The sequence below is a fragment of the Bombina bombina genome, chromosome 1, assembly GCF_027579735.1.
Source record: "Bombina bombina isolate aBomBom1 chromosome 1, aBomBom1.pri, whole genome shotgun sequence".
NCBI lineage: Eukaryota > Metazoa > Chordata > Amphibia > Anura > Bombinatoridae > Bombina > Bombina bombina.
The window spans coordinates 1,015,885,606-1,015,909,824 of NC_069499.1; the positions used below are offsets into that span (position 1 = coordinate 1,015,885,606).

Sequence of the window (24,219 nt, forward strand, 5' to 3'; positions counted from 1 at the left end):
TTTCCTCAGAGACATCCAGCTGCTTCTCCAGAGTGTCCTGCTGTGTTTGAGGGCTTAAAAGAAGTTTTTCCCCCCACAAATCTTTCCTAAAGGGCAGGTAGGAGCCACAGCAGAGCTGTGGCAAGGTGCTGAACGTTTTTTACCGTTTTTTGACGTTTTGTCAATCCGGTTTTTACATTAAGGGGTTAATCGTTTATTTCTCTAGCTGTGCAATCTTACTAAGGCTTTATGATGCTACTGTAAAAAATTCGTAAAGTTTACTGCTTTTTTACACTGTTTTGCAGAGTTTGTGCATCTTTTTTTCTCTTAAAGGCACAGTACCATTTTTTTCTAAGTATTATTTGCTTTGATTAAAGTGTTTTCCAAGCTTGCTTGTTTCATTACTAGCCTGTTTAACATGTCTGACATCAAGGAAAATCCTTGTTCAATGTGTTTAGAAGCCATTGTGGAACCCCCTCTTAGAATGTGCCCACTTGCACTGATATGTCTATAAATTATAAAGAGCATATTTTAGCACTTAAAAATATAACAATAGATGATTCTCAGACAGAAGGAAATGAGTGTTTGACATCTAGCTCTCCCCAAGTGTCACAACCAGTAACGCCCGCACAAGTGACGCCAAGTACCTCTAGTGCATCAAATTCATTTACTTTACAAGACATGGCCACAGTTATGAATAAAACCCTCACAGAGGTTTTCTCTAAACTGCCTGGTTTACAAGGAAAGCGTGACAGCTCTGGGTTAAGAACAAATGCTGAGCCATCTGACGCTTTAGTAGCCGTATCCGATATACCCTCACAATGTTCTGAAGTAGGGGTAAGGGATTTGCTATCTGAGGGAGAAATTTCTGATTCAGGAAAGACACTCCCTCAGACAGATTCTGATATGACGGCCTTTAAATTTAAGCTTGAACACCTCCGCTTATTGTTCAGGGAGGTATTAGCGACTCTAGATGATTGTGACCCTATAGTGGTTCCAGAGAAATTGTGTAAAATGGACAAATACTTGGAGGTTCCTGTTTACACTGATGTTTTTCCAGTCCCTAAGAGGATTGTGAATATTGTTACTAATGAGTGGGATAAACCAGGTATTCCGTTCGCTCCCCCTCCTGTTTTTAAGAAAATGTTTCCCATATCTGACACCATGCGGGACTCGTGGCAGACGGTTCCTAAGGTGGAGGGAGCTATTTCTACTCTTGCTAAGCGTACAACTATACCTATCGAAGACAGTTGTGCTTTCACAGATCCTATGGATAAAAAATTAGAGGGTCTCCTGGAGAAAATTTTTGTTCATCAAGCTTTTCTTCTCTAACCTATTGCGTGCATTGTTCCTGTAACTACTGCATCTACTTTCTGGTTCGAGGCTCTAGAAGAGGCTCTTCAGATGGAGACTCCATTAGAGGATATTATGGATAGAATTAAGGCCCTTAAGTTGGCTAATTCTTTCATTACAGATGCCACTTTCCAACTGGCTAAATTAGCGGCAAAGAATTCATTTTTTGCCATTTTAGCACGCAGGGCGTTATGGCTTAAGTCCTGGTTTGCTGATGTATCATCAAAATCTAAACTTTTGAACATCCCTTTCAAAGGAAAGACCCTATTCGAGCCTGAACTGAAAGAGATTATTTCAGACATCACTGGAGGGAAAGGCCATGCCCTCCCTCAGGATAAAACAAATAAAATGAGGACCAAACAAAATAATTTTCGTTCCTTTCGGAACTTCAAGGGTGGTCCCGCTTCAGCTTCCCCTGCTGCAAAGCAAGAGGGGAATTTTGCCCAATCCAAGTCAGTCTGGAGACCTAACCAGGCTTGGAACAAGGATAAACAGGCCAAGAAGCCTGCAGCTGCCTCTAAGACAGCATGAAGGGGTAACCCCCGATCCGGGACCGGATCTAGTAGGGGGCAGACTCTCTCTCTTGACTCAGGCTTGGGCAAGAGATGTCCACGATTCCTGGGCTTTAGAAATTGTGTCCCAGGGATATCTTCTGGATTTCAAAGATTCACCCCCAAGGGGGAGATTTCACATTTCTCAATTGTCTGCAAACCAGACAAAGAGAGAGGCTTTCTTACGCTGTGTAGAAGACCTACGTACCATGGGAGTGATCCGCCCAGTTCCAAAAGCGGAACAAGGGCTAGGGTTTTACTCAAACCTGTTTGTGATTCCCAAAAAAGAGGGAACTTTCAGACCAATCTTGGATCTCAAAATTCTAAACAAATTCCTCAGAGTACCATCATTCAAGATGGAGACTATTCGGACTATTCTACCGTTGATCCAGGAGGGTCAATATATGACTACCGTGGACTTAAAGGATGCGTATCTACACATCCCTATTCACAGAGATCATCATCAATTCCTCAGATTCGCCTTTCTGGACAGGCATTACCAGTTCGTGGCCCTTCCCTTTGGGTTGGCCACGGCTCCCAGAATTTTCACAAAGGTGCTAGGGTCCCTTTTGGCGGTTCTAAGACCACAGGGCATAGCAGTGGCGCCTTATCTAGACGACATTTTAATTCAGGCGTCAACTTTCCAGCTAGCCAAGTCTCGCACGGACATCGTGTTGTCTTTTCTTAGATCTCAGGGGTGGAAGGGGAACATAAAAAAGAGTTCTCTCGTCCCTCTCACAAGAGTTTCATTCCTAGGGACTCTGATAGACTCTGTAGAAATGAAAATATTTCTGATGGAGGTCAGAAAATCAAAACTCTTAACCACTTGCCGAGCTCTTCATTCCATTCCTCGGCCATCAGTGGCTCAGTGTATGGAGGTAATCGGACTCATGGTAGCGGCAATGGACATAGTTCCTTTTGCCCGCCTACACCTCAGACCACTGCAACTATGCATGCTCAAACAGTGGAATGGGGATTATGCAGATTTATCTCCTCAACTGCATCTGGACCAGGAGACCAGAGATTCTCTTCTCTGGTGGTTGTCTCAGGACCACCTGTCTCAGGGAATGTGTTTCCGCAGGCCAGAGTGGCTCATAGTAACGACAGATGCCAGCCTGCTAGGCTGGGGTGCAGTCTGGAACTCCCTGAAAGCACAGGGCTTATGGTCTCGGGAGGAAACTCTCCTCCTGATAAACATTCTAGAACTGAGAGCGATATTCAATGCGCTTCAGGCGTGGCCTCAGCTAGCTGTGGCCAAGTTCATCAGATTTCAATCGGACAACATCACGACTGTAGCTTATATCAATCATCAAGGAGGAACACGGAGTTCTCTAGCGATGATGGAGGTAACCAAAATAATCCGATGGGTGGAGGATCACTCTTGCCATCTCTCAGCAATCCATATCCCAGGGGTAGAGAACTGGGAGGTGGATTTCCTAAGTCTTCAGACTTTTCATCCAGGGGAGTGGGAGCTCCATCTGGAGGTATTTGCCCATCTGACTCGGCTATGGGGCACACCAGAATTGGATCTGATGGCATCCCTGCAGAATGCCAAACTTCCTTGTTACGGGTCCAGGTCCCGGGATCCCCAGGCGGTACTGATAGATGTTCTAGCAGTACCCTGGTCCTTCAATCTGGCCTATGTATTTCCATCGTTTCCTCTCCTCCCACGTCTGGTTGCCAAAATCAAGCAGGAGAGAGCTTCGGTGATTCTGATAGCACCTGCGTGGCCACGCAGGACTTGGTATGCAGACCTAGTGGACATGTCATCGGTTCCACCGTGGACTCTGCCAATGAGGCAGGACCTTTTAATCCAAGGTCCTTTCAAGCATCCAAATCTAATTTCTCTGCGTCTGACTGCTTGGAGATTGAACGCCTGATTCTATCAAAGCGTGGTTTCTCTGAGTCTGTCATTGATACCCTGATTCAAGCTAAAAAGCCTGTCACCAGGAACATCTATCATAAGATTTGGTGCAAATATCTTTATTGGTGTGAATCCAAGGGTTACTCATGGAGTAAGATTAGGATTCCTAGAATATTGTCTTTTCACCAAGAAGGATTGGAGAAGGGATTATCAGCTAGCTCCTTAAAAGGACAGATTTCTGCATTGTCTATTCTTTTACACAAGCGTCTGGCAGATGTCCCAGACGTTCAAGCATTTAGTCAGGCTTTAGTCAGAATCAAGCCTGTATTCAAACCTGTTGCTCCGCCATGGAGCCTAAACTTAGTTCTTAAAGTTTTTCAAGGGGTTCCATTTGAACCTATGCATTCCATAGATATTAAGCTTCTATCTTGGAAAGTTCTATTTTTAGTAGCTATCTCTTCGGCTCAAAGAGTTTCTGAGTTATCTGCTTTACAGTGTGACTCACCTTATCTTGTTTTCCATGCAGATAAGGTGGTTTTACGTACCAAACCTGGATTCCTTCCTAAGGTTGTTTCGAATAGGAATATCAATCAGGAAATTGTTGTTCCTTCGCTGTGTCCTAATCCTTCTTCAAAGAAGGAACGTCTGTTGCACAATCTTGATGTGGTTAGTGCTTTAAAGTTCTACTTACAAGCAACCAAAGATTTCTGTCAAACATCTTCATTGTTTGTTGTCTATTCTGGTAAGCGGAGAGGTCAAAAGGCTACGGCTACCTCTCTTTCTATTTGGCTGAAAAGCATCATCCGTTTGGCTAATGAGACTGCTGGCCAGCAGCCTCCTGAAATAATTACTGCTCATTCTACTAGAGCAGTGGCTTCCACATGGGCTTTTAAAAATGAGGCTTCTGTTGAACAGATTTGTATGGTGGCGACTTGGTCTTCGCTTCATACTTTTTCCAAATTTTCCAAATTCGATACTTTTGCTTCTTCGGAGGCTATTTTTGGGAGAAAGGTTCTACAAGCAGTGGTGCCTTCCGTTTAAGGTACCTGTCTTGTCCCTCCCTTCATCCGTGTCCTAAAGCTTTGGTATTGGTATCCCACAAGTATGGATGAATTCGTGGACTCGATACATCTTACAAGAGAAAACAGAATTTATGCTTACCTGATAAATTTCTTTCTCTTGTGATGTATTGAGTCCACGGCCCACCCTGTCTATTTAAGACCGGTAGTATATTTTAATTTGAAAATCTTCAGTCACCTCTGCACCCTATAGTTTCTGCTTTTTCTTCCTAGCCTTCGGTCGAATTACTGGGGGGGTGGAGCTAAGGGAGGCGCTATATAGACAGCTCTGCTGTGGGTGCTCTCTTTGCCACTTCCTGTTAGGAAGGAGAATATCCCACAAGTATGGATGAATCCGTGGACTCGATACATCACAAGAGAAAGAAATTTATTAGGTAAGCATAAATTCTGTTTTTCTCGCCATTAAATGGACTTTCTAAAGATACCATTATTTTCATAAAATCTTATAATATACTATAAAAAAGTTATAAAATATGTGGAAAAAATGGAAAAAACCCACACTTTTTCTAACTTTGACCCTCAAAATCTCTTACACTTCTACAACTACCAAAAAATTCCCATACTAAATAGTTTCTAAATTTTATCCTGAGTTTAGAAATACCCAAAGTTTACATGTTCTTTGCTTTTTTTGCAAGTTATAGGGCAATAAGTACAAGTAGCACGTTGCTATTTCCAAACCATTTTTTTTTTCAAAATTAGCGATAGTTACATTGGAACACTGATATCTGTCAGGAATCCCTGAATAACCCTTCACATATCTATATTTTTTAAAAGAAGACAACCTAAGGTATTAAACATGGGGTATTTTGACTCTTTCCATGCAACCATTTTACCACAAATCTTTGCTAAAGTTTTAAAAAAAAAAAGTAGTGATTTCTTTTTAAAGATACGATGAGTCCACGGATTTCATCCTTACTTGTGGGATATCGCTTCCTGGTCAGCAGGAGAAGGCAAAGAGCACCACAGCAGAGCTGTATATATAGCTCCTCCCTTCCCTCCCACTCCATTCATTCTCTTTGCCTGTGTTAGTGATAGGAAGAGGTAAAGTGAGGTGTTAGTTTAGATTCTTCAATCAAGAGTTAGTTATTTTTAAAATGGTACCAGTGAGTGCTATTTTTTTTTTGTAGCCGTATTCCTTGTCAGCCTCTAGAGTAAAGCTACAGGTGGCTTTAAAGCTATGGGAACTGGTGAGACTAAGCTCTCACTGCGCCTCCCATACTGGATGCTGCCCTTCTGATGATGGTCTTAGCAAATTTTAACTAAGGCCTGGTATGTTTTCACAGGATGAGAGAGAAGACTTCTTGACCCTGTGAGATATCATGCTGTCGCTCAGCATATAAGGTATGTGCAGCCCTTTTATCTCTCTGGGATATAGATTGACTCAGACTCGGCTGGATACTTACCTGCATGTTATATGGGGAAATAAAACTTTATTAAAAAGAGTTTCTCTCCCTACTCTGTATTTTACGACTTTCAATGGGAGTCATGACAGCTTTGATATGGACTTTTGTTAGATATATTAGCCCTTTCTTGGTACTATTGGCAAGACGCTGGGGACATGGATAGGACTGTGTATTTCGGAGTTGATAGTTTTTTGCTCTGGTATAGGACTCAGTAAGATCGTAGATTGTGTGTTTACTGGGGTTTCTTCATCTTTTTACTTAGATATTTAGCCGGGTTCGGAACTGTTTTTCTTGACGCCCACAAAGGGTGGGGCTTAGCTTTGCGCGCCTAGAAGTCGCGCATTAGTTATTCTCTACGAGATCCCAGCATTGGTACTTCCAGTTATACAGAGTTTGCTGCAAGTTTCAAGCACGCAGTAAGATCGTAGATTCCGGTGCTTGCTAAGACCGCATGATTATATATCAAAGCAGGCGGTCCTAGGCATTTTGTGGATCAAGTGAAAGTGATCAGTGTACCGTGGGGGCAGGTAGGGGCCTCAGCAGAGCTGTTGAGGCGGAGGGGTGCACTTTTTCATAAATTGGCTAAACTGTTAGTTTTTCTTGCTGGGTGCAGTAAAATGGTTAACGTTTAAATTTTAAAGGCACAGTACACTATTTGTTTAAAAGGATTTAGCAGACAGCACTCATATTAGGGCTGTTTTTTTCCTTTTTCTGGCATTGAATTGACAATATACTTAAAGAAGCCATGGCCAAACATTTGCTTGCTTTATTTTATCATGGAAGATCTTCAAAATGTTACATGTTCCATGTGTTTAAATGCCAATGTGGAACCTCCTGTTACTTTTTGTCCCGCATGCATTGAAAGGGCTCTTCAATTTAGAGAGCAAATTTTCTTCGATAAAACATTGTCAAAAACGGATGCTTCTCAGGGTTCTACTGATGAGATACAGAGTATGCCGCAACTTTCTCCCCAAGCGTCACAGCCCTTAACTCCCGCTCAAGCGGAGCCATGTACCTCTGCAGCCTCTGCAGCGATTACTTTAAAGGACATAGCTACTGTTATGTAATCTACTCTTTCAGAGGCGTTATCTGCCTTTCCCGTATTTCAAGGCAAACGCAGAAGGAAGGAAGCCCACGTGGTCAATACAGCTTCTGATGCTTTGATGGCAATCTCAGATGTACCCTCCCAGAGCTCTTAATTGGAGGGTATGGAGGTCCTATCCGAAGGTGAACTTTCTGATTCTGGTAGTGTTTTGCCACTGATGGATTCAGAAGTGGTTTCCTTCAGGTTTAAACTTGAACACTTCCATCTGTTATTGAGGGAGGTTTTAGTGACTCTGGACGACTGTGATTCAATTGTGGTTCCTCCAGAGAAATTGAGTAAGTTGGACAGATACCTAGAAGTCCCTTCTTATTCTGATTTTTTTCCAGTTCCTAAGAGAACTTCAGAGATTATTGCTAAAGAATGGGAGAGACCAGGTATTCCTTTCTCTCCTCCCGTTTTCAAGAAGATGTACTCTATAGCCGATGCTATTAGGGACTCTTGGCAGACGGTTCCTAAGGTGGAAGGAGCTATTTCCACCTTGGCTAAACAAACTAATATTCCTATCAAGGATAGTTGTGCTTTCAAAGACCCTATGGATAAGAAATTGGAGGGTCTCCTTAAGAAGATCTATGTTCATCAGGGGTTGCTATTGCAACCGGCGGCCTGCATTGTTACGGTTACAAGTGCAGCGGCTTATTGGTTTGATGCTTTGGAAGAATCTCTTAAGACTGAGACTTCTTTGGAAGAGATACAGGATAGGATTAAAGCTCTTAAATTAGCTAATTCATTTATTACAGATGCTTCTTTGCAGATTACCAAATTGGCGGCTAAGAGTTCGGGGTTTTCCATCTTAGTACGCAGAGCCTTATGGTTGAAATCTTGGTCTGCAGATGTGTCATCTAAGTCTAAGCTTTTGACTATTCCTTACAAGGGGAAGACCCTGTTCGAACCTGACTTGAAGGAAATTATTTCTGACATCACGGGAGGCAAGGGTAATCTCCTCCCTCAGGATAAGAAATCCAAACAGAGAGGTCGACAGAGTAATTTTCGTTCCTTTCGAAACTTCAAGGGAATCCCAATTCTGAATACATAGTCAATATTTACAAATAGTAACTTGATCAGACAAATGGGGTATTTTATTATGATTTTTTTTTTGGGTGGGAGGCTCAGATTGGGTGACCCTAGCTTGCCCCTATGATGAGGCAGGCTAGGGACACCCCCAGAGGCCCCATGATGCACTGGGCATCGCCATTTTGGAAGCCTCGTGGGGGAGGGGGGGCTATATAGGGGCTTTTATTTTAAATACTTTTTGTGTGTGTGTTTTTTTTAAAATTATTTTATACCTAAGTGCCTCGACCCACTGAGGCACTTAGCACACAAGCAGAGCATCGGAAGCGTGTCTGATCGCTTCCGATGCTCTGTTATACTGCCGGGCTCCACGTGGAGCAAAACCGGAAGTGATCACTCAAGGGGGAGTGATCAATCCGATCCCTGCACTCCGGAACAGTACTGCAGGATGCCTGGACATCGAGGCATCCCTGCAATACTGTAAGAGTGTCTGGAAGCGATCTCGATCGCTTCCCGCACTCAGTTTAGCCGAGGACGTGCAGTGTACGTCCTCAGGCGTTAACTGTCTTTTTTTTTAGGCCGTACCCTGCACGTCCTCGGTCACTAAGGGGTTAAATATGCTCATATTCCTGTAACATATGGAGTTTGTCAACTGCAAGCGAGAGATAATTCTTTATTGTTATTGTTTATTTGTAATTAGCTATTTGTTAGCACTGGACTAAAATGTTACGTTAAAGGCATTAATAATTATACACTAAATCACACTTAGAATTTACACATCTCAAATAAGAAAATACTCCTCTTACTACTTCCCTGCTCCTTCCACGTGCAGCAAAAAAGACTAGTCTTTCTTAACCTCTTTCTCATGGTATATGGGCGTATGTCTAGGATTTCAGAAATGAAGAGGTGGTTGAACCTGTGTGGTGAGTTTTATGTAGAATAAGATAGAAGAGAGAGGGCTTTCCAGGGCACACAGCTCTTCTGTTGCACATTATACATGAAGGTTTGTTTAGTTTTGTTTTGTTTTTTAACAATGACCTTCTGCTGTTTGCAAAATTTTAATGGGAACTTTATAATACACAATAGTTTATGGAAATGGGTATCATTGTGAAATGATGCAGCCAGATTATATGATACCTTCTACCTGTGTGAGAGATCTTGCTTCTTTCAAAATTGCAAAAGATGTTCGATTTCCTATGTTTTGTATAGTAAATCTGAGGAATGCTGGATTAACATCTGTGTAAGCGTGGGCAGAAAAAAATATAGAAATGGAAGATCCAGAGTTCACATCTGCATCTTTTCCGATCACCAGAATTCCAAGACCACAAATTCTACTTTCTAGACATCTGTTTCCTCTGGCTAACAGGTAAATACTTCATAAACTTTTATTGATGCTATTAAGTAACACTTTCAAAAGCTTCCCATCACATAAAACTGACAGTAAACAGATTATAAGAGCTAATTGTCTGGATATCTGATAAAGATAAAAATTATATCTGATAAAGATAAAAATGTTATGGGTATAAATTGTTATCTGTATTTTAAGAAAGGGAGATGTAAATGTCCTGGTGTCTTTATATTAGTTGGAAATAAGAGGCTCATGTTTTGATATCTTTATTTAGGCATAAGTGACATACATACCCATGACAGTTATTAGTACAAAACAGATGTGTGGGTGTTTATGTCTTTGCATTAGGATGTTTATGTTTGTGTATCAAAATAAAATAAGGGGTGTGCATCCTTTTGCCTGTATATTAGGGGGAAGTAAAAGTCCTATGTTCTAAATGGGTATTACAAACTTTACATAGACATAGAAACATAGAATTAGATGGTAGTTTATCCATATTACTTTTGCAGCATAAACTTACTTATTTCTAAGGATAGCCTTGTGCGTGTCCCAGGCATTTTTTAATTCTTTGGTAGTTCTGTTTATTGCAAGGAAACCGTTTAGTTGTTACAATTTAAAGATGGAGGAAAGGAGATTTAATCCCCAGCAACGTAAATGCGTTCTCATTGTAAGAGCAATAGAAATGTGGACTTTTATTATTACCTAATGAGGTAGTAAAGGCCATTGTTTTAGATACATTTAAAAATAGTGTAGAAACAGAATTCATGGATAAGGTTGCTTGTGTTAAATGGGTCACTTTTTTAATGGAATTAATTTAAGCTCAATTGGAGCTTCTTAAAGGGACATTAAACCCAAATTTTTTCTTTCATGATTCACATGGAGAATACCATTTTAAACAATTTTCTAATTTACTTCTATTATCTAATTTGCTTAATTTTCTTGATATTTTTTCCTGAAAAGCATATCTAGATAGGCTCAGTAGCTTCTGATTGGATGGCTGCACATAGATGCCTCATGTGATTGGCTCACCCATGTGTACTGCTATTTCTTTAACAAAAGATATCTAAAGAATGAAGCAAATTAGATAATAGAAGTATTGGAATGTTGTTTAAAATTGTATTTTCTATCTGAATCATGAAATATTTTTTTGGGTTTAACCCCTTAATGACAGAGGACTTACCAGGTACGTCATAGAAAAATCTCCCCTTAACGACAATTGACGTACCTGGCACGTCCTCTGTTGTTTGAAGTGCTGGAAGCGATCATGATCGCTTCCAGCTGCTTCCAAGGGATTGTAGTGATGCCTCAATATTGAGGCATCACTGCAATCCCCTATTTTACCCACCGATGCAGAAAGGGCCACTCTGTGGCCCTCTCTGCATCGGCTATTGATTGCAAATCATTCCATTACGTTGGAGGGTGGGAGCAGCTTCCTGGAGCTTGTTGTGATATTTATTACTTTCTAATCATTCAAGATCGGATATTGCCTTGTGTGCGGGGGCGGATGGGCGGCGTGTGCGCGCGCGCGCGCGTGCGCGCACACGCAAAATATGCAGTTAACTAAAAAAAAAACTGATGCCGATTAAGTGGTGTCTCAGTTGTTTAGTAAGGGATCTGGGAGGGGGAGGCCTGCTTGTTCAGGGGGGGGCTGCTACACTACAGAAAACAATTTTTGGGGGCAAATTGGGTACTGGCAAACAGCTGCCAGTACCCAAGATGGCGGCAAATAGGTAGATGGGGATGGTTAGGGAAATGTATGGGGGGGGATCAGGGAGGTTGTGGGGTAAGGGGGATCCATCACTGCACACTGTATAAAAAAAATTAAAAAAAATTCTAAATGCTTTTTATTTCAGTACTGGCAGACTTTCTGCCAGTACTTAAGATGGCGATGGCAATTGTGAGGTGGGGGAGGGAAGAGAGCTGTTTGAGGGGGGTCAGGGGGTGGGATGTGTCAGGTGGGAGGCTGATCTCTACACTAAAGCTAAAAATTAACCCTACAAGCTACCTAATTAACCCCTTAACTGCTGGGCATATTACAAGTGTGGTGCGCAGCAGCATTTAACGGCCTTATTATTACCAAAAAGCAAAGCCAAAGCCATATATGTCTGCTATTTCTGAAGAAAGGGGATCCTAGAGAAGCATTTACAACCATTTGTGCCATAATTGCACAAGCTGTTTGTAAATAATTTCAGTGAGAAACCTAAAATTGTGAAAAATTTAAGTTTTTTTTATTTGATCGTATTTGGCGGTGAAATGGTGGCATGAAATATACCAAAATGGGCATAGATCAATACTTGGGGTTGTCTACTACACTAAACTGAAGCTAAAATTAAACCTACAAGCTCCCTAATTAACCCCTTCACTGCTGGGCATAATACACGTGTGGTGTGCAGCTGCATTTAGCGGCCTTCTAATTACCAAAAAGCAACGCCAAAGCCATATATGTCTGCTATTTCTGAACAAAGGGAATCCCAGAGAAGTATTTACAACCATTTATGCCATAATTGCATACGTTGTTTGTAAATAAATTCAGAGAGAAACCTAAAGTTTGTGAAAAAAATTGTGAAAAAATCAACAATTTCTTTTATTTGATCGCATTTGGTGGTGAAATGGTGGCATGAAATATACCAAAATTGGCCTAGATCAATACTTTGGGATGTCTTCTAAATAAAAATATATACATGTCAAGGGATATTCAGGGATTCCTGAAAGATATCAGTGTTCCAATGTAACTAGCGCTAATTTTGAAAAAAAGTGGTTTGGAAATAGCAAAGTGCTACTTGTATTTTTTGCCCTATAACTTGGAAAAAAAAGCAAAGAACATGTAAACATTGGGTATTTCTAAACTCGGGACAAAATTTAGAAACTATTTAGCATGGGTGTTTTTTTGTGGTTGTAGATGTGTAACAGATTTTGGGGGTCAAAGTTAGAAAAAGTGTGTTTTTTTCCATTTTTTCCTCATATTTTATATTTATTTTTATAGTAAATTATAAGATATGATGAAAATAATGGTATCTTTAGAAAGTCCATTTAATGGTGAGAAAAACAGTATATAATATGTGTGGGTAAAGTAAATGAGTAAGAGGGAAATTACAGCTAAACACAAACATTGCAGAAATGTAAAAATAGCCATTGTCATTAAGGGTAAGAAAATTGAAAAATGGTCCGGTCATTAAGGGGTTAAGAAGAATCTGTATAGGTTGAACTCTATGGATTTCTGTCTTATTTCAACCTCATCTTCTCAGTACTAGCTGTATTTGCTATGTCCTTGTGTTTACCATCTCTATTTGAAGCTTATTCCATGAATCCACCACCCTATTTGTAAAAAACAAACAAAAAAACTAACATTTCTGCTAAACCTGCTACCCTATAACTTAAGATTGTGATCCCTTGTTTTGGTATTACTTTTTTTGTGGAGAATTCTTTCAGCTTCTACTTTAAAGTCCCTTTGTATGTTTGAAGGCTTCTATTATGTCACCTCGTTGCTTTCTCTCCCCTAAACTATACATATTTAGATTATAAAGTCTTTCTTTTTATGTTTTATATTTAAGACTATGCACCACATTTTGTAGCTCTCCTTTGGACGGTCTCTAATTTATTTATATTCTTTGGAGATATGGAAACCAGAACTGTACTCTATATTCAACTATATAAGTTGAAGTCTAACTAGTCATCTATAAAGTCTTATAAGAAACTTGCTATTTTTGCTTCTAATACCTCTCCCAATGCAACCAAGTATTCTACAAGCCTTACCGTCTGCACTGCTGCATTGTTTACCAAATTGTAAATAATCAGAAATAATAATTCCCAAGTAACATATAAGTTGCAAGGGAAGAAATGGTCCTCTATTTTAAAAGGTAGGGAAAGGCACATATCCTAATGTCTGTGTACTGACGCGTGTCTTTAACCAGACAGGTATACGTTCTGGTGGCTGTGAGGTGTGTGTTTTGATATGTGAGTAAGGAGGAGCAGTGAGTTACGTAGGAGCTGAAATTTACAGGAACTTCTCAGTACTAGCTGTATTTGGGGAAGTAGCATGCCTAGCTCTACAGGGATCAGACTGGCTGAGGGAACCAGTATGTACAGGAGAGGAGCAACCAAGTGGTGAGTTGCATACTGGTGACCCTATGTGTTTGTACATATGTGTACTTACCGCATGTTTCTGCTTCATTATCTCATTAGGTGTTTGTTTGTTTTGAGATGACCTTAATCTTTGTTTCTGCTTGCCCCGGGCAAGTGTCATTATCTCCCACTTTAACTGTATTTCTGCTCTTTTACCCAGAACTCAGTGTGCCTAGATACAGTGCTGAGTAACTGTGTTTGCAGCCTGCACAGCTTTCAGAATTGTAAACTGCATGGCTATATTTCACTTTTGCTTCAGTGTTGTGTTAATTGTATATGTGACCATTGTGAAAGTATTGTATGAAATACAGGAAAAAGAGACTTGAAAGGAAAGCTTTGTTTAGACAGAATATGTCATGTGAGGTTTGTGAAGTAAAATGTATAAAAATTAGAAGAATTGTGAGCTATGCAAATTTCTGTATACTGTATTGGAAGAAGAGACGTGTTTGTTTTGCAAACATCAGAATAAAAACATATAAATAGCTTGAATTTATATATATATATATATATATATATAACACATATATACAGGTATATCTCATTTTATTGCGCTTCGCAGATATTGCTCTTTTAAGAAATTGAAAGTTTGTGGCAACCTTGTGTTGAGCAAGTCTATTGCACCATTTTTCCAACATACAGTATATACACATATAAACACATAAGTACACATGTATTATATGTATACACACCTATATATACACACCACCATCAAAAAGATTATTTATTATTATTTTAGCAATACTTTTTTTTATTAATTAAGGTATGTACATAGTCAGTTTTAGACATAATGCTATAGCACACTTAATAGACTAAATTATAGTGTAAATATAACTGTATATGCACTAGGAAACAAAAAAATTAGTGACTCACTTTATTGCTATATTTGGTTTATTGCTGTGCTCTGAAACCAAACTTGCAATATCTCTGTGGTATGCCTGTGTGTGTGTGGTGTGTGTGTATGTGTATATGTATATATATATATATATATATATATATATATATATATATATATATATATATATATATATATATATACTGTACGTGTGTGTGTATGTATATGTATATGTATATATATATATATATATATATATATATATATATAAGTATCCAAAAACGAAGAAGAGGATGACAAGCAGTTGTAGAGTTAAAAAGTCAATGCTTTAATATAAATCCATAAAAAAGTATTCCAGGGAGGAACAAGAAAAGTAGAAAGTAACACAGTGCACTGGTACACACAAACCAGTATACGCGTTTCGGCGTGAGCATTAGAGCACTTACACAGATAATACCGCTTAACACCACCTGAAGACATCTTTCTACTTTGAGGCTGGGAGGTACACTTTATGGTCTTAGAGCTGCCTGGTTTTCAGCTCTTGAAGCATTGGGTTCTGTGTGCGCGATACGCCAGGGAATATAGCCCTATGATTGGAGCATATGGGTCCTGAAATTCAGTTGTACGCATAATATTACCCCTGAGCATGTGAATAACAGAACTTGTGCAGTCCAATTATACCATTATTTATACACATCATAGTGTATTAGTGCAACTCTTATTTTTATATGTTTTTATATTGTTGTTGCATGGGAACTATATCTAACTTACAGAGACAGCTACGAGTAGTGAACACTCAGTACTACACCTTTCTCTTTTTGTTTTTTTTTGTGTATATATATATATATATATATATATATATATATATATATATATACACACACACGTGCCTTTTTCTGCATAGAAAGTTCAAATCCTTTCATAGGAGGGCTTTTCAGTACGCAGGTTTTTATGCCAGCAGTTTTTATTGCTGGTGTGACTGCTGCTTCTTCCATTTGGTTAAATAGTAATAATATAGCGCAGTTTTCTGATGATTCTGCTAGTAAAGATTTAATGTAAAGTGCTAATGCTTTCATTTGTGATGCTGTTTTAGACATTATCATTAAGAATAATTATAAGAGTATGTATTTGGCAGTACTTTCTAGAAGGGCTTTATTGTTAAAGTCTTGGTTTGCTGATATGGTTTTATATCTGACTAGTCCTAAAGCCCGTTCACACGGGCCATTTTTTGCAGTAAAGTGGTCCCACCCCTTGCTCTCTCTCTCCCCCTCTCTTTTGTGCTCTCCCCCTCTCTTTTGTGCTCTCTCCCCCCTCTCTTTTGTGCACTCTCCCCCGTCTCTTTTGTGCTCTCTCCCTCTCTCTTTTGCGCTCTCTCCCCCTCTCTTTTGCGCTCTCTCTCTCTTGGTCCACCTCTCTTTTGCTCTCTCCCCCCTCTCTTTTGCTCTCTCTCCCCCCTCTCTTTTGCTCTCTCTCTCCCCCTCTCTTTTGCTCTCTCTCCCCCTCTCTTTAACTCTCTCTCCCCATCTCTTTTGTGCTCTCTCCCCCTCTCTTTTGCACTCTCTCCCTCTTCTCTTTTACTCCCTCTCTCCCCCTCTATTTTGCTTTCTCTCCCCCCTCTCTTTTGCTCTCTCTCCCCCTCTCTTTTGCACGCTCTCTCTCCTCCCTCTCTTTTGCGTTCTCTCTCTCCCCCTCTCTTTTGCACGCTCTCTCTCCCCCTCTCTTTTGCACGCTCTCTCTCCCCCTCTCTTTTGCGCACTCTCTCCCCCCCTCTCTTTTGCGCTCTCTCTCCCCCCTCTATTTTGCGCTCTTTCCCCCCTCTCTTTTGCGCTCTTTCCCCCCTCTCTTTTGCGCTCTTTCCCCCCTCTTTTGCTCTCTCTCCCCCCTCTCTTTTGCTCTGTCTCTCTCCTTTTTTTTGTTCTCTCTCTCCATCCCATCCCTCTTTTGCTCTTTCTCTCCATCCCTCTCTTTTGCTCTCTCTCTCCATCCCTCTCTTTTGCTCTCTCTCTCCCCCTCTCTTTTGCTCTCTCCCCCTCTCTTTTGCTCTCTCTCTCCCCCCTCTCTTTTGCTCTCTCTCTCCCCCCTATCTTTTGCGCTCTCTCCCCCCTCTCTTTTGCGCTCTCTCTCTCCCCCCTCTCTTTTTTTTTCGCTCTCTCTCTCCCGTCTCTTTGCTCTCTCTCCCCCTCTCTTTTGTGCTCTCTCCTCCTCTCTTTTGCGCTCTCTCCCCCTCTCTTTTGCGCTCTCTCTCGCTCCACCTCTCTTTTGCTCCCTCGCTCCCCCCTCTCTCTTGCTTTCTCTCCCCCCTCTCTTTTACTTTCTCTCCCCCCTCTCTTTTACTTTCTCTCCCCCCTCTCTTTTGCTTTCTCTCCCCCCTCTCTTTTGTGCTCTCTCTCCCCCTCTCTTTTGTGCTCTCTCTCCCCCCTCTTTTGAACTCTCTCTCTCTCCCCCTCTCTTGCGCGCTCTCTCTCTCCCCCTCTCTTTTGCGCTCTCTCCCCCTCTATTTTGCGCTTTCTCTCTGCCCCCTCTCTTTTGCGCTCTCTCCCCCCTCTCTTTTACGCTCTCTCTCTCCTCCCTCTCTTTTGTGTTCTCTCTTTTGCGCTCGCCCCCCTCTTTTGCACTCTCTCTCTCTCCCCCTCTCTTTTGCTCTGTCTCTCTCCCCTCTCTTTTGCTCTCTCCCTCATCCCTTTCTTTTGCTCTCTCTCTCTCCCCCCTCTCTTTTGCTCTCTCTCCCCCTCTCTTTTGCTCTCTCTCCCCCCTCTCTTTTGCTCTCTCTCCCCCTCTCTTTTGCTCCATCTTCCCTCTATATTGCTCTTTCCCCTCTCTTTTGCTCTTTCCCCTCTATTTTGCTCTCTCTCCCCCCTCTCTTCTGCTCTTTCCTATCTCTTTTTGTCTTTCCCCCTTTCTTTCTATTTCTCTCCCCTCTCTCTCGCGCCCCGGCCACGCCCGATCACGCCCTGACCATGTCATGTCATGCCTGGCCATGCCCACGCTCCCACCCAGCCACGCCCACATTCGCTGCAAACAGCACAGCATGTAAGGTAAGGCCAGGTGTGTTTGTCCTGTGCTGTCTCTACTGCGCATGACAGCTCCGGACAAACACTTTTGGCCTTTTATATTATAGGATGATGTTTGGCTCTGGTTTGAATTCTATCAAGTTTACTGTTACTGTAGGTATGTTAGCTTTTCTCCTCAGGATAGGCAGTTCAAAGGTAAATCGAAAGCTTCTAATCATTTTCCTTTTGTCAGAACAGGGATAAGATATCTGATTCCTTCTCTCAGAAACAAAGTTCCTCTGGCTCTGCCTGGAAGCCTAGTTCAAACTGGAGCAAGTTTAAGCAGTCCAAATAATCTACTCCCTCATCCAAGTCTGCATGAAGGTGCAGCCCCCGATCCAGAGGCTCTGGTAGGGAACAGGTTGCACTTTTTTCAGGAGGCTTGGTTGCAGTCTGTTCAGGATCCCTGGTATCTAAGTATATTCTCTCAGGGTTACTGGATAGGTTTCATAACAAGGCCCCCCAGAGGAAGGCTTTTTCTGTCCAATGTTCCAAAGAATCCAGTGAAGGCTCAGTTCTTTTTTCAGTCAGTTTCAGATCTAGAATCTACGAGATTGATTGTTCATATTCCTCTGTTGGAACAGGGGATGGGATTGTATTCAGATCTCTTCATTGTGCCAAATAAGGAACTTTCATATCAGTTTTCCTGATATATTTTTTAGCGCATGTTAGGGTTTTTTTTTTTGTATTTGGGCTTGTCTTTTCCTTGCGTCGGCTTTCGAGTCTGAGGAGTTCCTACTTTCAAAATGGAAATTATTTGGACTATTCTGCCTTTTGTTCAGCAAGGTCAGTTTATGTCCATGATAGGTTTAAAGGATGCTTACCTTCATGTTCCAATTCACATGGAACATTATCAGTTTCTAAGGTTTGCCTTTATAGACAAGCATTTTCAGTTTGTTGCTCTTCCATTTTGTCTGGCAACAGCTCCCAGAATATTCTCAAAAGTTTTGGGTACCATTTTGTCTGTAATCAAAACTCAGGGCATTGAAGTGTTTCCTTACCTGGACAATATCTTGGTTTAAACTCCATCTTTAAATTTAGTAGAATATCACACCAGCAGTTTTTTCTTTAACAACATGGTTGGAGAATCAATTTCTCAAAGAGTTCTTTGAACTCCCAGAAAAACAACTCTCGTCTGAGGACCAAATAGTTTCTTTCCTTGAGTCTCTCTTTGGCAGATCAAAGACGGTTGAAGCTGGTATACGCTTGTCAAAACTTTCAGTTACTTTATTTTCCCTCTGTCGCTCTATGCATGGAGGTGTTTTGGGATTTGAGGTCCATGGACCCTTAGGCAGAGTTTGTGGATGCTCTGGTAGCACCATGATCATTTTGGGTAGCCTATGTGGTTCTTCTTCCCAGAGTAATTTCCAAGATTAGGCAAGATAATTAATTGGTAATTCTAATTGCTCCAGCTTGGCCTTGCAAGGTTTGGTATGCAGATCTGGTTCAGATGTATAGTTGCCCCCCATGGTCACTTCCTCTGCATCCAGACCTTCTGTCTCAAGTTCAGTTTTTCCATCAGGATCTCAAATCTCCTAAGCTCGATGGCATGGAGATTGAATGGTTAGTTCTCAGGCAGACAGGATTTTCTTTGATACAGGCGAACATGCCTGTGACTAGGAAGATTTATCATAAGGTCGGAAGGACCTTTATTTCCTAGTGTATAGATCATGTTTTTTTCCTGGAATTCTTTTTAGATTCCTAGGATTTTGCAGTTTTTGCAGAATGGTTTAGATAAGGGTTTATCTGACAGCACTTTTTTTTGTTCCACAAGAAGGTTGCTAATCTTCCTGACCTGTTATTAAACCAATTTCTCTAAATTTGGTATTGAATGTTTTATAGGCTTCTCCTTTTGAGTCTCTCATGATTCAGATAGAGCATGCAATTTTAAGCAACTTTCTAATTTACGCCTATTATCAATTTTTCTTCGTTCTCTTGCTATCTTTATTTGAAAGATAAGGCATCTAAGCTTAGGAGCCAGCCAATGTTTGGTTCACAACTCTGGACAGCACTTGTTTATTGGTGGGTGAATGTATCCACCAATCAGCAAGAACAACCCAGGTTGTTCACCAAAAATGGGCCGGCATCTAAACTTACATTCTTGCTTTTTAAATAAAGATACCAAGAGAATGAAGAAAATTTGATAATAGCAGTGAATTAGAAAGTTGCTTACAATTGCATGCTCTATTTGAATCATGAAAGAAAAAATTTGGGTTCAGTGTCCCTTTAAGCTTGTTTCTTTTGGCTAGCTCTTCTGCTAGAAAAGTCTCTGAGTTGTCTGTTCTTTCATGTGATCATCCTTATCTTATTTCTCATGAGGATAAGGCAGTTTTGAGGACTAAATTTGACTTTTTACCCAAGGTGATGACTTTGGATAATATAAGTTGGGAAATTGTCTATTTGTTATGTCCTAATCCTAAGAGTTCTTCAGAGAAGCCACTTCATAACTTGGATGTTGTAAGAGCCTTGAAGTACTAAGTATATGCTATAAAATAATAATAAAAGTACAAAAAATAAATATAAAGATAAATGCAACATAATAACATAAAGGATAATCAATGCTGTACTTTGAAACAGCCAATAGGCTACTTACGTGTTGCAGAGCCTAGACTGGCTCTGGAGGTAACACACACCCAATTTTATACTGTAGGGCAGAGCTTTCCAAACTTTTCATGTTGGTGACACACTTTTTAGACCAACATCACTTTGTGACACAGTAATTCAGTTGTACCGGCAAACAGGAGGTTAAACTAACTTGTTTTAAGAGATACGGACACATACATAAATGATATAATAACGAAATGTATTTACAAGAAACAGTATGTATGTACAAGAATTAAAAAAAGCTTAAAACCAATAACTACTTACTATTTTAATGGGGATGTACGAGGTTGATGGGATGAACACAATTTCTGAATATTTAATGGAATATTAGATAAAGACACTCTATTTCATCATCAAGCATGCTTATGCTTCCACTTCCTATCCATATATCAAGAGCAGGAGCAGCAATGCACTACTGGGAGCTAGTTGCAAAAAAAACACTTTGACTTCTGACTTCAGCTCAACGTTTAAGCTGAGCTGCAAACACACTGCTGTCCCACTCATTGAATACACATGCAGTCACTAGCCGATTGAGGAGACTACACGTGCAGTCAGGAGCCAATGTGCCACCAATGGGAATAGTTTCAGTTCTAGCTGAACTGCGCCATTAGGTTAAGATGATCTGTTACCCACTAGGTATCAACCACGTGATATGCGTAGCAGGCAGGCGGAAAGTCGGAAAACAAAATAAAATATAAAAAAAAAATAATTTGAGATGAAGCAGGGACACACCTACACACTGCCGCCGACACACTAATGTGTCACGACACACAGTTTGGAAAGCACTGCTGTAGGGCAACCAGTATACATCTGGTATTGCTCAAATGTGTAGGTATAAAACAATATTTATTAAAAACTATATACAAAGATAAAAAAGCCACAATATTGCCCTTAACTTAACGTCACTCAGGTATAGTTCCACTATATGTATTCAGTGGGCGTAGTCTACGGGTTTAGAGGTCAAATGGAAACGGATTGTATCCTGTTCATTACTTTCCCTCAATACAACCGGGACCGTCGCTATACCTTAGCTGGTGACATGTGAGAATCTCTTTAGCCACGCCCACTTACGTAACGTCACCAGGAAAGGTATTCGAATGGTTAGTTTTTAATATTGTTTTATACCTACACATTTGAGCAAGACCAGATGTATATTGGTTGCCCTACAGTATAAAAGTGGGTGTGTGTTACTTCCAGAGCCAGTCTAGGCTCTGCAACATGTGAGTAGCCCATTGGCTGTTTCAAAGTACAGCATTGATTATCCTTACTGTACTTCACTATTTTGTTGCCTTTATCTTTTTTCTTGAGGCAACAAGATCATTGTATTATTAGGATGAAAATGCAACACCAATAAGTGGAAGCTGACAAGCTCTTGATAATACCATGTATCAATTGCACAAGTATACCACTTTTGTATCAAATCACTTTTTAAGTATTTACTAAGTACATGCTACTAAGGATTTCAGTTTGCTTGTTTATTTTTCTGGTTACAGGAAGTTGCAGAAAGCTTCTGCCGTTTCTTTGGCTTCTTGGTTGAAACTTTTGATTTGCAAGGCTTACTTGGAGGTGTTGGGACAGGCTCCACCTAAACTGATTTCTGCCCCTTCTACCAAATCAGATGCCACTTCTTCAGCTTTTAAGAATGAGGCTTTTGTTGAACAAATTTGCAAGGCAGCTACTTGGTCTTCTTTGCATACTTTTACAAATTTCAAACATTTTTATGTTTTTGCTTCTTCTGAGGCAGCCTTTGGTAAAAAAGTTGTCTCAGGTTAATTTTGTTTTTGCCTTTGAAAAAAAAGAGGAAATATTTACCCTGTTTTTCTTTCATGTAATTAGCAAGAGTCCATGAGCTAGTGACGTATGGGATATACATTCCTACCAGGAGGGGCAAAGTTTCCCAAACCTCAAAACGCCTATAAATACACCCCTCACCACACCCACAAATCAGTTTTACAAACTTTGCCTCCCATGGAGGTGGTGAAGTAAGTTTGTGCTAGATTCTACGTTGATATGCGCTTCGCAGCAGGCTGGAGCCCGGTTTTCCTCTCAGAGTGCAGTGAATGTCAGAGGGATGTGAAGAGAGTATTGCCTATTTGAATTCAATGGTCTCCTTCTATGGGATCTATTTCATAGGTTCTCTGTTATCGGTCGTAGAGATTCATCTCTTACCTCCCTTTTCAGATCGACGATATACTCTTATATACCATTACCTCTACTGATTCTCGTTTCAGTACTGGTTTGGCTTTCTACTACATGTAGATGAGTGTCCTGGGGTAAGTAAGTCTTATTTTCTGTGACACTCTAAGCTATGGTTGGGCACTTTTATATAAAGTTCTAAATACATGTGTTTAAACATTTATTTGCCTTGATTCAGGATGTTCAATAAGTCTTATTTTCTGTGACACTCTAAGCTATGGTTGGGCACTTTTATATAAAGTTCTAAATATATGTGTTTAAACATTTATTTGCCTTGATTCAGGATGTTCAATATTCCTTATTTCAGACAGTCAGTTTCATTATTTGGGATAATGCATTTGAATAATAAATTTTTCTTACCTTAAAATTTGACTTTTTTCCTGTGGGCTGTTAGGCTCGCGGGGGCTGAAAATGCTTCTTTTTATCGCGTCATTCTTGGCGCGGACTTTTTTGGCGCAAAAAAAATTTCTTAGTCATTTCCGGCGTCATACTTGTCACCGGAAGTTGTTTGTATTTGCGTCATTTTTTTGATGTTTTTGCACCAAAGATGTCGGCGTCACCGGATGTGGCGTCATTTTTGGCGCCAAAGCATTTAGGCGCCAAATAATGTGGGCGTCTTTTTTGGCGCTAAAAAATATGGGCGTCATTATTGTCTCCACATTATTTAAGTCTCATTGTTTATTTGCTTCTGGTTGCTAGAAGCTTGTTCATTGGCATTTTTTCCCATTCCTGAAACTGTCATTTAAGGAATTTGATCAAATTTTGCTTTATATGTTGTTTTTTCTATTACATATTGCAAGATGTCTCAGAGTGACCCTGGATCAGAAGCTACTTCTGGAAATTCGCTGGTCTGGGGTTTTACTCAAATCTATTCATTGTACCAAAGAAGGAGAATTCCTTCAGACCAGTTCTGGATTTAAAAATATTGAATCCTTATGTAAGAATACCAACATTCAAAATGGTAACTATAAGGACTATTCTGCCTTTTGTTCAGCAAGGGCATTATATGTCCACAATAGATTTACAAGATGCATATCTGTACATTCCGATTCATCCAGATCATTTTCAGTTTCTGAGATTCTCTTTTCTAGACAAGCATTACCAGTTTGTGGCTCTGCCGTTTGGCCTAGCAACAGCTCCAAGGATTTTTACAAAGGTTCTCGGTGCCCTTCTATCTGTAATCAGAGAAAAGGGTATTGTGGTATTTCCTTATTTGGACGATATCTTGGTACTTGCTCAGTCTTCACATTTAGAAGAATCTCATACGAATCGACTTGTATCGTTTCTTCAAGAACATGGTTGGAGGATCAATTTACCAAAGAGTTCATTGATTCCTCAGACAAGGGTAACCTTTTTAGGTTTCCAGATAGATTCAGTGTCCATGACTCTGTCTTTGATGGACAAGAGACGTCTGAAATTTGTTTCAGCTTGTCGAAACCTTCAGTCTCGATCATTCCCTTCGGTAGCCTTATGCATGGAAATTCTAGGTCTTATGACTGCTGCATCGGACGCGATCCCCTTTGCTCGTTTTCACATGCGACCTCTTCAGCTCTGTATGCTAAACCAGTGGTGCAGGGATTATACAAAGATATCACAATTAATATCTTTAAAACCGATTGTACGACACTCTCTGACGTGGTGGACAGATCACCATTGTTTAATTCAAGGGGCTTCTTTTGTTCTTCCAACCTGGACTGTGATCTCAACGGATGCGAGTCTGACAGG

General features: G+C 40.5%; 1 protein-coding gene across 4 annotated transcripts in view; it reads left to right on the plus strand.

Annotated features, from left to right (window-relative positions):
• ARHGAP40 (Rho GTPase activating protein 40) overlaps positions 1–24,219 on the plus strand; it is a 403,388-nt gene that overhangs the window by 179,621 nt on the left and 199,548 nt on the right. Inside the window, exon 3 of one of the 4 annotated variants that reach the window (XM_053715527.1) lies at positions 9,552–9,708. The exons of 1 other annotated variant lie outside the window; for it this stretch is intronic. In XM_053715527.1, coding sequence (XP_053571502.1) covers positions 9,611–9,708 — 98 coding nt within the window. In that variant the 5' untranslated portion in view covers positions 9,552–9,610. Of the gene's footprint in view, positions 1–9,273; positions 9,709–13,711; positions 13,795–24,219 lie in introns of those variants that run through there. 2 more of the 4 variants (XM_053715649.1, XM_053715571.1) reach the window with 2 other exon arrangements.